The sequence below is a fragment of the Salmo salar genome, chromosome ssa14, assembly GCF_905237065.1.
Source record: "Salmo salar chromosome ssa14, Ssal_v3.1, whole genome shotgun sequence".
NCBI lineage: Eukaryota > Metazoa > Chordata > Actinopteri > Salmoniformes > Salmonidae > Salmo > Salmo salar.
Genome location: NC_059455.1, coordinates 19866799 through 19884951, shown reverse-complemented (window position 1 = coordinate 19884951; position 18153 = coordinate 19866799). Strand labels below are relative to the sequence as shown.

General features: G+C 41.8%; 1 protein-coding gene across 23 annotated transcripts in view; it reads right to left on the bottom strand.

Moving 5' to 3' along the window:
• LOC106568825 (disco-interacting protein 2 homolog C) overlaps positions 1-18153 on the bottom strand; it is a 254879-nt gene that overhangs the window by 47814 nt on the left and 188912 nt on the right. For 19 of the 23 annotated variants that reach the window (XM_045694041.1, XM_045694044.1, XM_045694043.1 and 16 more), the window contains 5 exons: positions 16857-16991; positions 13537-13656; positions 13049-13246; positions 5053-5144; positions 1960-2070 (listed from right to left, as the gene is read on the bottom strand). In XM_045694041.1, the coding sequence (XP_045549997.1) occupies positions 1960-2070; positions 5053-5144; positions 13049-13246; positions 13537-13656; positions 16857-16991 (656 nt within the window). The remainder of the gene's footprint in view (positions 1-1959; positions 2071-5052; positions 5145-13048; positions 13247-13536; positions 13657-16856; positions 16992-18153) is intronic. The other 4 variants (XM_045694045.1, XM_045694058.1, XM_045694060.1 and 1 more) reach the window with 1 other exon arrangement.

Here is an 18153-nt window from a genome sequence, read left to right as displayed (position 1 = left end):
ATACGGTGCCATTTGGGACAAACTCCGTGCTCTTGCACTGTAGCGTAGCACACATCAACAGGCCACTGACTGCTCTCTCTCTGGATGTCCTCCACCTCCCCCAGACCTCTCTATGGCCACGAGTAAAAGCTTTGATCTTCTGGCTGAACTACAGAGCCAGATCTGGTGAAAGCAACCGAGGCAGGCTGAGTCACACTAGGACGTGAGCAGCCTCATAAGAGAAGAACATACCCCTACATCCAGGAGCCTCCACTCTTGTATTTTGATGTAAGCTTAATTTACACATTTGATCTCAATGAGAATAAAACCTCTTTTACAAGACAAACCTGTTCACTCGCAAATCAATCTCCCTAGTCTCCTGGTTCTACACACCGCTAGGCAACAGCTATTGTCCACTGACCACCAACTCTACTATTGCTCTGTTGCCCTCAGCTAGGTTTAGACTGTTGTGGTTTGCTGTGATCTAGCGAACTATAAAACAGATGGCTCTCCTATTCATAGCACTTGGCCCTGTCATATTCAAGGTTAGAACTACCTTTCTAGGGGTTCTGATGCTTCTAGCCTTGAGATTCATTTTTTATAACATATCTACAGTATTTCACTTTAATGTGTAAAGTATTGCTTACTAGGTGTTGTCCAATGAATTCTGTAACCACTACCTCTTCAAATTAGGGTTGATTGGGAAAAGCTGTTTAGAAGAGGACATTGTATTATCATATCTTTGTACTCCCTGACAAAGGCCATGCAGCCAAAACGCGTCTGAGTTTAAAACTTTGTTTCCAATGAACACGCCATACAAATAAAGGCATTTTAATTAATTAATTATATGAAGAGTGCTATGGTCCTATTTTCTTTTTGATGACCAACTCTACTGACTTCAGACAAAAGGACCGGACTGATCTCCTTAGAACATGGATCGGCAACTGCTGGCCTGCCACCCACCTTTTGAAGGTCCTCGGATCAACCCCAATGGTGTTCGATGGGGTTGAGGTCAGGGCTCCGTGCAGGCCAGTCAAGTTCTTCCACACCAATCTCGACAAACCAGCTCTGTATGGACCTCGCTTTGTGCACGTGGCATTGTCCTGTGCTGACATTGCTTCCAGAGGCAGTTTGGAACTCGGTAGTGAGTGTTGCAACCGAGGACAGATGATTTTTACGCGCTGAGCTTCAGCACACGGCGGTCCCGTTCTGTGAGCTTGTGTGGTCTACCACTTCGCGGCTGAGCCGTTGTTGATCCTAGACGTTTCAACTTCACAATAACAGCACTTACAGTTGACCGGGGAAGATCTAGTAGGGCAGAAATTTGACGAACTGACTTGTTGGAAAGGTGGCATCCTATGACGGTGCCACGTTGAAAATCACGGAGCTCTTCAGGAAGACCATTCTACTGCCAATGTTTGTCTATGGAGATTGCATGGCTGTGTGCTCGATATTAAACAACTGTCGGCAACGAGTGTGGCTGAAATAGCCAAATGCACAAATTTGAAGGGGTGTCCACATACTTTTGTCTATATAGTGTAGCTACACACGTAGCACTGACTGCAAAGGGCCAAGTTTACAAGGCTACAGTACCTCTGCTCTTTTCTCTATGTGACGACATGACAGTTGACAGCCTACTGTCAACACTTATGAAGAGAATGAGTCCTATGACTGCCCGACCTCTTTGGCCCAAATGCTAACATTGCCTCACCTCTCATTCACTTTTCCTCCTGTTATTCCCGAGTCCCAAATGGCACCCTATTCTCTATATAGTGCACTACTTTTCACCAGAGCTGCATGGGCCCTGGTAGAAAGAAGTGCACTACATCATAGGGAGCCATTTGGGACACATTTTGTACTAAAAAAGGGGAACTCCACCTGTCTTTCCTTTCATGCTGCTGGCCTCAATGACCCAGGAGGACACACATGTACACCCGTGTGTGTGTGTGTGTGTGTGTGTGTGTGTGTGTGTGTCCTTACTTTTCTCGTCAGTGGCACTTCGATTGGCACAGGGACAACTTCCGCCAGGAGGCAGCCATAAAAGGCAACCATGAAGGCAGCCGGATCGTTGTTGGGAAAGACCAGAGCCACCTGTGGACAGATAAATCACATAAAAGGTTACACAGAGTGAAATGGTAATTATATAATACTAAATGGGCAATCATCCACTAACCCACCCTTATACAAATGGTTGATTACCAATAGATATCCTGTACACGTATTCTGATTTGTGGAAAAAGTGGAAAATAACCCATAAGCTCTGATAATTGAACAGATAATGGTTTAGGCCAGTGTTGTGACGTCAGACAGCCCCAAATACAGACGATCTCCAAAATATGACATCCTAAGATATGAAAACAACAAAATGGTAAGTTTTCCAACGTGAAAGAAAGATTTGAATAGAAAGTGGATACACTTGATACGCTCTGATAATCTAAGATCTAAAAATGTGCCTCCATTGGTTAAGTTGCCGCAGAAAATCTATATGTCTGAAATCTTATCGCTTATTGTAAACTGAGGAGAGCATGACTAACTCTTAGGTCAGCGTTGTCAAGACAACAAGCCCCCAAATACAGCCCAAACTCAAAATCTCCTAAAATATCACTACGTGCCAAGTAAGACATGAAAGCATGCTGCTAACATTATCATCCCATGAGCCCGGAGTCAGTCAGTCTGTTGAGGGAGGTTTCCACCCAGTGACAGATGATCAGCAATGTCTAAAATGTGTTCACACGGGGGGGCCTCTTTTCTCCTCAACACCGGAGCAACAAAATTAAGATTCCGTCCCAAATGGCACCCTATTTCCTACATAGGGCTCTGGTCAAAAGTAGTGCACTATAAAGGGAATAGGGTGCCATTTGGGATGCTGGCTTTGTCTACAAAGGGGCTGATTGAGCTTCAGCAGCGAGGCAGGCAGGCAGCCTTATCAGAACAGTGGGATTGTGAATTCTCACTGAGCATCTGGGCTCTTGCCCTCTCAAATTCAAAGGGGCTTTACTGGCATGGGAAACATATGTTGACATTACCAAAGCAAGTGAAATAAACAAACAAAAGTGAGAAGAAATTCTCTCCCTCTCTGATAAAAGCTAATGCCATCTCCCTTAGACATGTTCATCTGCCTAATGCAGCTCTCTCCTCTCCAGCAGGCCCCAACACAGGAGGAGAGCAGAACAGAGCAGCTCACTTATGGATAGATCCCATCACAGAATCACAATGCTTCTCAACACAAAAAAGGGCAACTTCCTAGAGCCAAGAAGTCAGGCCATCATTCTAAATAACAATTTGTTCTTAATTGACCTGCCTGGTAAAATAAGGGTTGACTAAAAATAAATAAATAAATAAATAACAAATACCCTAGGTGTCATATACAAATATCCTATTCAATAGATTTTCTGTCTGGAGACAGTGGATAGTGTGTACTTGGTGCTTTAACTTCAATGGTGGAGTCATTGGAACGCTTATCTGGTGCTAGTGCATGTTGGATCAGATGTGCACCAGGTTGCATTCCGGCCTGGGAGCAGGGGTGATAACAGTGTGTGTGTGTGTGTGTGTGAGTGAGAGAGAGATAACAGTAAACTTAACACTAAGTGCTGGTAATGGCTCCCATGTTGGACAGAGAGCCATAATATACTGTAGCTCTGATTAGACAGCATCTGGGGGTGAAACAGAGGGCACCTGTCTGGATGGAACACAGCATTACCTTACTGCATGTCCTCTACATTATCTGAGTCTCAAACGCCTAAACCATATTCCCTATATAGAGCACTACTTTTGACCGGAGCCCTATGGCCTTATGTGCAAAAGGAGAGTAAGTAATTTGTGGGTGCTGTTAAATCTTTTTTGCAGACCTTTTCAATGTTACCCTGCAAAATGCAGTTTTTCTTCCATTTGTGTTGTCGGCTGTGACTCATCCCATTCTGCTAAACCTCCAAGCAGCTCTAGTGGGACTTATGCGCTTCAATAAACTATTTTTATGAAAAGTATAATCAATGCTACTTTATAATTTACAGGGAGGGGGTGGGAGAATAAACTTTCTGTACAGTAATTAACCATTCCTCTCTAGTTAACGAGGAAACACACTCATAGCACCAGCTTGCTTGCGTCCCAAATGGAATCCTATTCCTTTTATGGTGCACTTCTTTTGAGCATACGGCCATAGGGCTCTGGTCTACAGTAGGGCACTTTAAAGGAAATGGGGTGCCACTTGGGATGCAAACATTGACTCAGTTTCCTACCCAGCAAACGAAGGGGGGCAAACCTAGATGAAAGAAACAAAGCAACATCCTCAAAATAGGATGGATGCTGAGGAGACTTGAGTCAATGGTGGCGTCCCAAATGGCACCCTATTCCCTATATGGTGCACCACTTCGTGCACTATGCAGGGAACAGGGTGCCATTTTGGGACACGGCCAATATGTAACGGTTGCCTTTTAGTAATGCATAAGTACCGGTATATCAAATAGCAGGGGGAAAAAAAAGAGTGGGACAGTATGGTTCTTCATTACAATCCTTACTTGTGATTCAAAGCTGGTGACATGTTGTGTAAATGGATACCATAAGTGGTAAAGCACTTTCATTGGAGAAGAAAGGATTGCAGCAGTAGCACAGACAATAGCAGTAGTACAGACAACAGCACAAACAGCAGCAGCACAAACAGCAGCAGCACAGACAGCAGCACATACAGCAGCAGCACAGACAGCAGCAGCACAGAAGATCTAAAGGGAGAGCATACAGTAACTCAGATACTGTACGTCACGTGGAATAACATTCATGTTGGGTAACATAAGTAGCCAGAGAAGTACCAAATCCCAGAAGGACTGCAGTAATACACACCAGGCAGTGTCCTGAGCCTGAACACAGGAGATTAAGCCTGGTGGCTGGTGCTTATCTTGGACACTGGGGTGGACATGATGCTGCTTGATGCTCTGTAAGCCCTTCTCTCTGAATGTAGACACAGCTCACACATAGGCCTCTTCACCCTCTCCCTCCATCCATACCTCCCCATTCACTCCCTCCATCCACTCTCTCCATCCATCTCACCCCACCTCGAACCCCCCCCTCCCATTCACTCACCCGGTCTCCAGGTCTGAGCATGGGTTCCTGCTTGCTCCCCAGCTTGTGGAGGACGTTATAGGCCACCTTAATACTCCGTGTCCAGAGTTTTCCTACAGGGACCAATCAAAATAAACACCAGTTATTCAGAGGCTAAGGATCCAGGATAAAGATGGCAGCATGTTTGTAATAGACTCACTCCAAACCACCTCAGGAGGAAGAGGAAACAGAGAGCACGTCAAAGAGCAGCATGGGAAATAATAACATGTAGGCTGCTTGAGTAGGTCATGTTTGAAAAGTACAATACAATCTCTTATTTTATCTCATTTTAGGAATCTGGTTAGTGGGTAATAATGTTTTAGCATATTCCAGGATATGAAGGTAACTTGAACCTCCCTTTTTGGATGATGAAATAAACTTAATTTTGAGCCAAATATTTAACATTCCTCACAACTGAGGAAAGTTCTTTAGTCTTCAGGCAACTGAAATGTTTCTGGGATAGGTGTTTAGTTGGAAAAGTAGAATGCTCCATTCAGTATTGCTGTGAGTGTTGTGTTAGGTGACTGATGGCAGATGCAGATATTATGCATGATCAATCTCCTGTAATGATGTGTTGTTCTGTACTCCAAACGAGTCTTTTGATTTCCATCAGAATTAATGAATTAGGGCGGGAGGGAGGGATCAGAGGGAGGGGGTGGAGGGATGGAGGGAGGGAGTGGAGGGACCCAGGGGAATGAGCAGAGGGGCGGAGGGACCCCAGGGGGATTGAGCTTCAAGTGGGGGGAAGAAACGACAAAAAAGCATTTGTACTAGTATTAATGAGAAAGCAAACAACTTGCCGTGTTGTAGTCATTACAGCACACCGTAGCAAAATGTTTTAAACCGTTGTGTAATGGAAAACAAGCGTTTCTTATTGGATAAGTTCAGATGGTTCTCACTGTTTCAGTCTGTTTTCTTCCATTTGCTTGCTAATGATTACAACCCAGCGCTCATCTGCCTGGTTACTGTAACTATTCTCCCGATGCTGAGAGGAAAAGAAAGCCGAGGGTGTTCCTTGGAGGTTTCTGAGCTTGCATGGTGACAGTGTCCGTGCGACGGTTCCCGTCTGTTTGCGTCTCAAACGGCACCCTATTCCCTTTATAGTGCGCAATTTTTCCCCCACAGCCCTGTTGGCCCTGGTCAAAAGCAGTACACTATATAGGGTATGGGGTGCCATTTGAGACACTCTGGCTTTCCTTTGAGGGCTGACTGACTCAGTGGTGACATGGGGACTAGGTGACATCAGAACTGGCAGCCTGGGAAGTGATGAGTCAGATGACAACTTCACACTAGGGATGGACATGAAGAGAGTACTGGAATGGACGCCAAAGCGCGATCTCTAACCAGAGATAACATTTTTTCAAATAATGTAAAACTATTTGGTGGAATGTGCTTTGTGGCTGCCCAAACGAGCAAGTGAAATTGTCTTGAAAACAACGTTCATTTGCTTCGACTCTAGTGTTCCATTTGTACATGTGCATTTGCGGGGCACAACAAAAATAAACCAAGCCAAGCATCACAACGTTCTTCTCCCTAAATTCCCCTTCGTGTCTCATTCACTCAATTGCGTTCTGACTGTACACACAAGCTCCCATTAGGCCTACCGAAATAAATGCTCATCAAAACAGATCTAACTCATTGGGTACATAAGCTAGATTTCTTGCCAAATGAAAACAGTTTTATCACAAATTCAAAATGGACAAGTTGATTGAAGTAGGAAATATATATAAGTTCCAACATGCTGCAGTTTTGAGATAATTGCGTCTATTTTCCGCTTAAGCTACTTTGCAAACGGCTAGTGCCATTTAGAATTGGTTAGCCTAGGCTATAACCCCCGCACACATACATGTTCCCCACTGAAAATATGCAAAAACATCAATTGGCTAAAGACAAAGAGCGTATTTTCATCAGAATCATTAAGCCTAGGCCGACTCACCAAACTGATGTCGTGGCCGTAATTCACCATGCAGCGTTCAACGTGGAATTGTTCAACCATTTAGAAAATTCCAAAGAACAGGCAGAATAAATTAAACATCTGTGTATATATATGAAAAATAAAACATTTTGGTTTGTAACCCTGAAAAAATTATTTCAACTTGCCAAATTGAGCCCCATTTTAAATGATCACTCTGAGAACAGCTGCTCCAGGCAGATGAACATAATTTCACATGGGCAACTTTTTTTTAATTTAGAAAAATATTCTGTTCTATTACTTTTTTTTTTTTTTTACTATAAAATAGGTGTGTCGACTGTGATAAGGGCTCGGGAAATAAGAGCGTCTTGCCTGCTAAATTAACACAACAAGGCTATGCAATTGCACAGCCATCAGCTTCTACAAGCAAGCACCCCTGCTGAGGTTACTGCCTTATTGAAGATTGGTCCTAACACTGTCAAGACACATATTTAGACCTGTTGTGACATACAATCATTTATTTAATGGCTGGTTATGACGCATACATAAGTGTCAAAAACCCCAGAACCTACAAGGTAAAACATTCCATTACACCATAGCCTACTTGTCAGCAGTATTTTTATGCAATATAACATTTTCTGAAATGTACCATACTGAAGTATCAATGCTCTGTTGTTGATGAGTGGGATGAATGCAGAAGCAGGAAGGACAAGACAACCTCTTTTTGACTGACATAAGGGCATGTACAGTGCCTTCAGAAAGTATTCACCAACCTTGAATTTCTCATTTTGTTTTGTTAGACTGAATATAAAATCGATTAAAATTGAGATTTTGTTTGGTCACTAGCCTACACACAATACCTCACGTCAAAATGGAATTATGTTTTTTGAAATTTTTACAAATTAATAAAACATCAAAAGCTGAAATGGCCTTCAATAAGTATTCAACCCCTTTGTTATGGCAAGCCTTCATACGTTCAGGAGAAAAAAATGTGCTTAACAAGTCAAACGAGTTAAATGGCTGTGATAGGAGAAAACTGAGGATATATCAACAACATTGTAGTTACTCCACAATACTAACCTAGTTGACAGAGTGAAAAGCAGGAAACCTGTACAGAATACAAATATTCCAAAACATACATCCTGTTTGCAACAAAGCATTAAAGCAAAACTGTATAAAATGTGGCAAAGCAATTAACTTTTGGTCCTGAACACAAAGTGTTATGTATGGGGCAAATCCAATACAACACATTACTGAGTACCACTCTCCATATTTTCAAGGATAGTGGTGGCTGCATCATGTTATGGGTATGGTTATAATCGTTTTTCAGGATAAAAAGAAACAGGATGGAGCTAAGCACAGGCAAAATCCTAGAGGAAAACCTGCTTTAGTCTGCTTTCCACCAGACACTGGGAGATGAATTCACCTTTCAGCAGGACAATAACCTAAAAGACAAGGCCAAATCTACACTGGAGTTTCTTACCAAGAAGGCCGTGAATATTCCTTAGTGCCCGAGTTACAGTTTTGACTTAAATCTGCTTCAAAATCTATGGCAAGACCTGAAAATGGTGGTCTAGCAATGATCAACAACCAATTTTGAAAGAGCTTGAAGAATAAAAAAAAAAAAAAAAAAGAAAAACAAAAAGGGGCAAATGGTGCATAATCCAGGTGTGGAAGGCTATTACAGATGTACCCAGAAACACTCACACCTGTAGTCGCTGCCAATCATATCTGGCTTATATGATTCTAATGGTCATAATGCTTCTTGACAGTGTCATATTGTGTATTTTCTTAGTCCAAGTAAAGTGACACAGGATGGTCATAATGCTTCTTGACAGCGTCATAAAGTGTAAAAATATGACTAAAGAAATCCTTACAACAAAGGATTTAAGAAACAAACTTTCAAATGAAAGGAAACTTCTTGGCAGGGATAAAAAATAAAATAAAAATAAAAAACACTTATGTAGGTGTCATAACCACCCATAAAATAACAATTTACTACAGGTTATTAGACATATGACATGGTTAGGACAGTAAAGTGTAACCAAATAAGGCATTGTTGCGTTCTGTTGGCATATAGATCTACGAGCACGTTTTTTTTCCAGTGCAGGCATGGTGTTCTAAAAATAAATACATACATTGCCGTTCAAAAGTTTGGGGTCACTTAGAAATGTCCTTGTTTTTGAATGAAAAGCACAATATCAAATTGAGCAGAAATACAGTGTAGACATTGTTAATGTTGTAAATGACTATTGTAGCTGGAAATGGACGATTTTTTATGGAATATCTACATAGGCGTACAGAGGCCCATTATCAGCAACCATCACTCCTGTGTTCCAATGGCACGTTATGTTAGCTAATCCAAGTTTATCACTTTAAAAGGCTAATTTATCATTAGAACACCCTTTTGCAATTATTAGCACAGCTGACAACTGTTGATCTGATTTTAAAGAAGCAATAAAACTGGCCTTCTTTAAACTAGTTGAGTATCTGGAGCATCAGCATTTGTGGGTTCGATTACAGGCTCAAAATGGCCAGAAACAAATAAGTTTCTTCTGAAACTCATCAGTCTATTCTTGTTCTGAGAAATGTAGGCTATCCCACGCGAGAAATTGCCAAGAAACTGAAGATCTCGTACAACGCTGTGTACTACTCCCTTCACAGAACAGAGCAAACTCTGTCTCTAACCAGAATAGAGAAGTGGGAGGCCCCGGTGCACAACTGAGCAAGAAGGCAAGTACATTAGAGTGTCTAGTTTGAAAAACAGACGCCTCACAATTCCTCAACTGGCAGATTCATTAAATAGTACCTGCAAAACACCAGTCTCAACGTCAACATTGAAGCGGCGACTCCGGGATGCTGGCCTTCTAGGCATCCCATTTTACAATAGTAATTTACAACATTAACAATGTCTACACTGTATTTCTGATCAATCTGATGTTATTTAAAAACTAACTTTTTTTTTTATTTATTTATTTATTTTTTTTTTATTTTTTTTATTTTTTTTTAAATCGGCAAAAAAAAAACGTGCTTTTCTTTGAAAAACAAGGACATTTTTTGGGCATACTCAAGTACGTAAAAAAAGAAAACATGTAAATACTCGAACAGTCAAAACATCTCAAAATGCCCATCCCTATTCAACACAGAGCAGCCTCCACCAACACCTCAACCACACCTACCCCCAGGCTGATGTCACACCTACACTGTGTTTACACCACACTGAGGAGGATGGGGTGAGGTGTGTGTATGTGTGAGTGTGAGTATGTGAATGTGGCTTCTCTTTCTGTCAGTTTGAAATCTCTTTCTGTCAGAGACCTCCAGGCGATCTTAACCCTACAAACTCAGTGGATCTCTACTGATTTAATCTATTGCATAGTAGATTCTACTCACAGTCTTGGGAGATTATTTTTTTTAATCAGCTAGCTCCGTCTTCCACTGTGAAATAAAACAACTATTAGAGCTGGATTATTGCATAAACTACTTGGTTTGGGAGTTTGAGATAAACTAATGAGGGCACATGAGTAATGCATAATCATCATCTCTAAGAATAGACCATAGATGGTGAATAATGGACAGCATTACCTTCCTAGATACACAGCACTACGTTTCCATGATAAGTGATTTCATATTGGAATTACATAGGCCCAAATGCCACCCTGTCACCCTGTTCCCTATTTAGTGCACTGCCTTTGAACAGGGCCTATAGGGTTCTGTTCAAAAGTAGTGCACTAGATAGGGAATAGGGTGGCATGCTTTGTATCTACAGCATTGGAGGGAAATGTCCTCATGTCATGATGCTGTGGTGATCTATCCATCGAGTCGACCCATCGTTAAATTAAATGGTCGTAATCTGTAAATGTGATTTCTTTTTTATTAATCTAAGGACGGCTTAAATGGATACCATTATTTTTGCAATACATAGTGCTCGTTTGTAAAGGAGGATGGTATAGATATTGACTAAATTCCCAAAGTTTAAGTGCAGTGTGAGCATTTAACTAGCCAATTTTGGATGATAAATTCATGTAATTAATTGTTTTTTTGGAAACAGAGACAATCATTAGGAGGAATCAATCCCCTATTTCAATAAAAGCTATCATCAACCATAATTTGACGTTGTAAGCAAACTGTGTCCATGTCATGAGGTATCACACAGCAGAGAAACCAGAGAAATTAAACTAGCAAAGAGAGTAGGGCAGAGAGAACGATGCTCAGAGTGAGAGAGAGTGAGAGTGAGATTCACTCAAGGTTCACTTCAAAGAGTCATATTAAGATTCAGCACTGCACACTGAAGACAGAGTTGTTCACACAGCTCAGGGCCCAGTAGCTCTCTCACCCGACCAACCGTCTCTTCCTTCCCAGAGAGCTGGGCCTCGATGCTGGGCTCCTGACAAAAGGAAGGCTGGCTGCAGACATTTCACAGCCTGGTGAACATTGTCCGATCAGCCACCACACTTTACAGATCAATATGTTCACACCGACAGCCAGACAGAGGACTGACAGAGACTGCACTAGTTCCATTGGGGCGTGTTTTAGTGCTGACTGACTGGAGTCATATGTCTGCGTACCAAATGGCACCCTAATTCTCTACATGGCGCACTACATAGGGCTCTGGTCAAAAGTAGTGCATTATACAGGAAATATTGTGCCCATGTTATTCCTGTGGGGCATGCTGCCTGTCATGTCTCCATGACTCAGAAGCAGGTTGCACTCTCGGATGCGGTGTGCAGGACTGTCTATGGTTCCACCCCAAATGGCACACTATTCCCTATGTAGTGCACTACTTTTGACCAGGACCCATAGGGCTGGCAGCGTGCCATTTGGGACTCAGCCTACAGGTCATTTTATTATTCTCACAGCTTCACAGGGGCCCTTCCCAGCAGTTTGGAATTCATAAGGGCAACTCTACTGAGGCAGAACTTTACTCTTCAAATCATAGTACAGCCCTTGACCAATAATGAATTTTGAGGTGGGACTTGGGAGAAAAACTTGAATCTAAGTAAGCAGAGGGGAATAGTCGGTGTGTATTGTCGCAGTAGTGCAACATAATGCAAGACATTCCTGTGTGGTCACTGACTGATTAACAACAGTGGATTTGATTACATTGACTTTTCATATATCAAGAATCACAATTAACTTTAAAGACCCCTAAGTGAGAGAAATAACATACTATGTCACTGAACTAAATAACTATACAAATGAACTACATCGCTGTATCAGTGCTTTTGCCACTGTTCGATTTACTTCAAAAAGTATTTTTCCACAAACAATGTACACTGAACAGAAATATAAACTCAACATGTAAAGTGTTGGTCCCATGTTTCATGAGCTGAAACAAAAGATCCAAGATATTTTCCATACACACAAAAAGCTTATGAACTTTGACTCAGTAAAATCTTTGAAATTCTTGCATGTTGCGTTTATATTTTTGTTCAGCGTACTTGGTGTTCCTTGTGTGGCTGTCTTTAATAGCATTAATATGCTTCAGTGGCAGGTAGCAGTATAGTTAGGTGCTTGCCTGTGTCAAACACACAGTTTGGTGCTCGGCTATGCTGAATAAGGTTGGTGGGAAGGCTGAGCATGAAGCAGTATTTCAAATGGAAACCCTTGAGTACTACACTGCAGCACGCACTGGGTTGCATCCCAAAATGGCTCCTGCCAGAAGTAGAGCATTATATAGGGAATACAGCACCATTCGGAATGCAACCATGGAATCCTTCCTAGTTATGTAGTGGCTGGTAAAGGGTCATTAACATAACAGCGGTGCTGCGTCAGTCCTGCATGTCTGGGTCATGGTATCATTATGCAAGGCAATTTACAGTTCTACGTTATAGACGAGCACACCCTCCACTGTTATAAAGCACACATTGCTTTTTATTATTCTCTCTCTGGTAAGTTGTCTGAAACGTTTCAATAGCGCTTGTGCTGTACCGAGTCAATCCTTGTGACGAGTACATTTGAATCATTTGAGCAGACTCTTAACAAGAGTGACTTAGTCAGTAAATTCAACAAAGGTAGGTAAAACAACCACATATCACAGTCATTGCAAGTATATACAAGAGTCCTTACCGTAGGTTAAAATGTACAGTGGTTTTCCGTTGGTGTCCATAGTGGTGAGGCATGGCGCTTTGGGAGAGATGGTGCCCCACCTCTGCAGGGCAGCCTCCAGCGACAGAGGCCAGTTAGTCACCACCCCTAGCTGCTCCCCCCTCATCGCCAGCATCTGAGCCCCCTCCGCTTTGGGCTGGTTGGGGTCTGGCTGTTGGACTGGAGCATGAGCAGCACAATCATTTATGTTATAACAGCAAAATAATCCCAAAAACATCCTTAATTACAGCCTATTCCCTACATAGTGCACTACTTTTGACCAGGGCCCTATATATAGGCTGTTATTTGAGACACAGCTTGAGATTATTGTATTTAATAAATACAATAAGAACCTATAATAATGCTAAACAAACAATACACTAAAATAAACTCATTCAGAAATCAACCGAGCAAAGGATTTGTCTTTGAAGTCTCCATGTTGAATAAGTAGGGATGGATGGCCCTCTTACCCTCTAGGAGTTCTTCGAAGTCGTCAACGAAGAATTCTCTTAAGGGAGGTCGTTTGGGTCTCTTCAACGTGTTGACCAGCTGTTGGATCTTGGCTGACACTCGGCCACCTACTGGAACGCCTGTAGGGGTTAACACAGTTCACTACACATATACACTTCAATACTTCATGGAAACTTCTATATGTCTAATTGGACGAGCATGGCCACTTATCCAAGTCTTGTCACTTCAGGGCATTCTGAGACGAGACAGCCACATGTCAACGGGTAATATGCAAAGTGTCTTCTCTCTCAGCAGTGGTTCCCAACCTTTTTCTCTTTCTGTGCCACCAACTGAATTCTCCTCTGCTCAGAGTACCCCTGAAGTACTCCCTTGTTTATTTCACCAGTAAGCCAACGGTTTCATGGGTCTTCAAGTACCCCCTGTGGATAGGCCACGTACCCCCAGGGGTCCTAGTACCCTTGGTTTGGAGCCACTGTTCTACTGCATATAGCAGAGCTGTCCCTGTTTAAAGCATCTGCTTTTGTTCCAATGACACTATCCTCTAGCAATTTCTCTCCAATGACACCATCTACTGCCATTTCTCTCCAATGCCACTTCTCACGGCACTCAACACACCAAAGACTGAGGGAGTGAAAAGTGGACACACACACACACAATCACTTTTTGACAGCATCCCTTCAGATTTAAACATGGTAGAAGTGGTCAGAAAGTTTATTTTTGGAGTTGAATGCAAAAACATGCAGGAGATAAAGGTGTTTAAAGTTGACCCATTTTGCATACCCCACCATACCATGAGACATTGTTTATAAAAACTTTAACCATTAATATCAATTCATGTTTGCATACGTTCTAGCTTAAACCCTAATTTACATCATCTGAGGTACCATGCTCTTAATAAAGAGGGTAGGTGGCATTTTAATCATATTAATTAACCTTTAATATCCCTTTAGACCACCTCAATTTAGTTGCTACACCATTGAAATTTAAATTCAATTAATTGACATTTTCACTTCTAATTACTACCACAAAGTTGGCCGCCGGTCCACCTATCGTCGAATGGCAACTTAAAATGGTCATGTCTATTCTATTATCTACATTTCTATGATCTTCAATAGGTTTCATATGGAGGATTGATTTAAAACTGATATTCCAATTCAAGTCAACATTCACTGACGTGTGGACCTCCAACCATCTTGGTGGTACCACTTCAAAGTTTCAATGTTATTCCCATTTTAGTACATTTATCAGCCAAACCATGACACCCGCCCTGTGTTCAAGAGTATGTTGTCTCTCAACCGATGACTATATAAAATAGGGTTTAACATATGTGGATTATTATTTTTGGGAGGATTACACGTTTTAGATCGACATTTAATAACATATATAAAATTGTTTGACAATCCTGTTTGTAAGCTTTTAAAATGATAAAACGCAACCGTTTCTATTTTCCAGTGATGAAGACATGGATGTCTCATGGTATGGTGGGGTATGCAAAATGGGTCAACTTTAAACACCTTTATCTCCTTAATGTTTTGGTATTCAGGTCCAGAAACGCACTTTCTGACCACTTCTACAGTGGGCAAACATGTACAGAAGGTTTTGTTCAAATCAAAAGGGTTGCTGTCAAAAAGTGATAGAATTCAAATGGATTTACCCAGGGCTGTCACTCAAATCTCAGTCTAAACCCTCATACACAGTGAAGTGTCAAATACAACAGTTACCCCGTGGATAGAAGCAATACAGATGTACATAGTAAAAGAAAAGGCCAAACTTAATTTGACAAAAATATAAAATCTGTGTAAAGAACGCAAACCTATATTAGGCAAGATAAAACAAGTAAGTAGCACAACAAACATTTTAAATCTCTAATCACAAGTTTGGCCTTGCTACAGAAGTTGAGACGGAGAGGTTCTGAAAAGAACTGTCTTAGCCAGTCAGCCCAATCTGTGAAGCTTGGCACTTTATCTATCAAGCAGACTCTCCACGACGTGCGCTCAACAAATCTATTCCTCAGCACTATTGATTGGAGCACCTGATAAACAGATTAGTCTGACGACGCTGCGATGCTGTATGCCTCAGGAGAACAAATTAAAATAGCAGAGAGACTCCCACATTGGCATACTCCGTCATCTGACTGGAGCTCATTCAGAACAAACGTCAGAATCCACTTTGGGGTCCTCATTTCCAGGCGTTAGATGCATTCTAGTCTACCCACATCCCCTAAGGATTTCATTCCCCTCTCGTGTGTCAAAGAAAGCTTCCAAAAGGTAAGCCATCAAAAGTGATGTGCTCAAAGAGGAGTGTAAATGAAGATAAGTGAGTGACGTGTCTGTGTTAAGAGGAGACAGAGTTTTACTGCTCCTACTAAAGTCATTTCTGGTGTCTGTTGCAGCTCTAACTGAACACTTCTGTGATGCTAAATGTAATAAATCAAACATGATGAAAAGATTGATTCTTGTCATCCCATTCACAGTATTGAATCATAAGAAGCATAAGTAAAACATTTATCGGCTCTCGTTTTTCCCTTTCATGTTTCTCCCAAAACAGTGTCATCATAACCAAATTACATAAACACCAGGACACAAACGACTAAGCATGATAAAAATATTTGGCTCAATACAGTACAAAAAGAAAAGCTACCTTTTATTTGAGGGTATGGTCATACATGTGTTTCACCGTTTAGAAATGAAAGCACTTTATGCATTTAGTCCCCCCATTTGAAGAAGTCATAGGTACTTGGACAAATTCACTTAGTGTATTACATTTTGTTTAAAGTTTAGTATTTGGTCCCATATTCCTAGCAGGCAACTCTACATCAAGCTTGTGAGGCTACAAAGTTGTTGAATACATTTGCCTTTTATTTTGGTTGTGTTTCAGATCATGTTGTGCCCATTAGAAATGAATGGTAAATAACGTGTCATTTTGGAGTCACATCACTGTAAATAAGACTAGAATATTCTACTGAACACGTCTACATCAATGTGGACGTGACCATGATTACGGATAATCCTGAATGAATTGTGAATAATGATGAGTGAGAAAGTTAGAGGCATAAATAAAATACCCCACCAGAAATGTTAACCTCCCCTGCTATTGGTACTGTTGCCTAATAGAAAGCACTTGAGCTCAAATCTAAAATGCTGGAGTATAGAGGCAAATTTGTTTTATCTTCACTTTCCAAATCACTACGTAGGGGAGTGGGTACAAACATGACGCAAACATACACATCACTGTAAAGAAAGACAAGCACCATGCAAATAAATAGGTCACAAACACACAATCACACACACAAATACTCCCAACCCCTCTATGCACTCACCATCTCCGGTCTCCATGAGCTCTGCATTGCCATATTTGGGCGTGGACCTGGATGTTGTGGTGGAGCCCTGGGGTCTCTCCACCTGTATGGAGTCTGTGGTGTAGCTGGTGACATCTGGAGGGGCAGAGTGGTTCTCTGGACGTGAGGAGAGGCAAGGTGAAGGAAGCCTGTTACTGTTAGTCCCCCCAGCCCTCAGCCCTATAGCTAACCAACGGCCACAGCAGGCCACAGGCTGCCACAGCCAAGCCAGCACAACAGTGCGGGGGGGAAGTACGGCAGCGTCTGGCACCTATATAGTGCACGCCTTTTGACCACTGCTCATACATACTATAGATGTATTGACCCAGGTAAAAAGCTGTGCACTATAGAGGGAAAAGTGTGCCATTTTGGACACACACATCCTAGGACAGGATGAGGCAGGAGGCAGCAGTCCGTGAGCACACACACAGATCGAGAGAGAGAGACAGACAGACCGAGAGAGACAGACGGTAGAAGACAAGGGTTAGTCTAGTCAGGTCAGGAGGTGCATGCAAACAGGTGTCCCCAGGTGGAGAATAGACAGAGGTAGACCACAGTTAACTCAAGGAAGGAAATGTTTGAAATGCTGCTGTGTTTTTTTATCTTGGCACTTCCACAGTGCCATAGTCCTCAGCCTTATCAATATGATCTGTTATGATATCGCACTGAAAGTGTTTCATGTCACCTCATTTGCATTTTAGGAGCCCTCTATCTAGTTTCCCTTTGGAAACAGATTAGTGGTGTTTGAAGACGAGGTAGTGAACACCACTAAGTCCATCCACTCCACGAGACGGATGTACCTCTGCAATGACCCAAAAACTATTTTATTCTGATGAAAATATCATCTGAATATCGTGGCTACGTGGCACAGCCATTGTAACTCACATACAATACATTGACTTAGACTGATTTGTGAACTTTACTAGCCCTATAGCGGCGCATACATCTCTGCTACACACATTTCTATGTGATGTGTACATAAGATTGAATGTGTGGGACCACGCTAACTAATACAAATATATAACTATGACAACAAAGTCAAACAAACTAATTCTGTGTATTAAGTTGTCCATGTATGAGTCACCAAGCTGATCGTCACGTCCCCAGGCCACCAGCCTCTCCTTCAGTCAGATTGTGATTAAAGGGTTGATCTAAATTTATTGTATTTTTTTTTTAAACATTCGTCATTTAGTAGACGCTCTTATCCAGAGCAACTTAAAGGAGCAATTAGAGTTAAGTGCCTTGCTCAAGTGCACAGACAGATTTTTCAGCGAGTCAG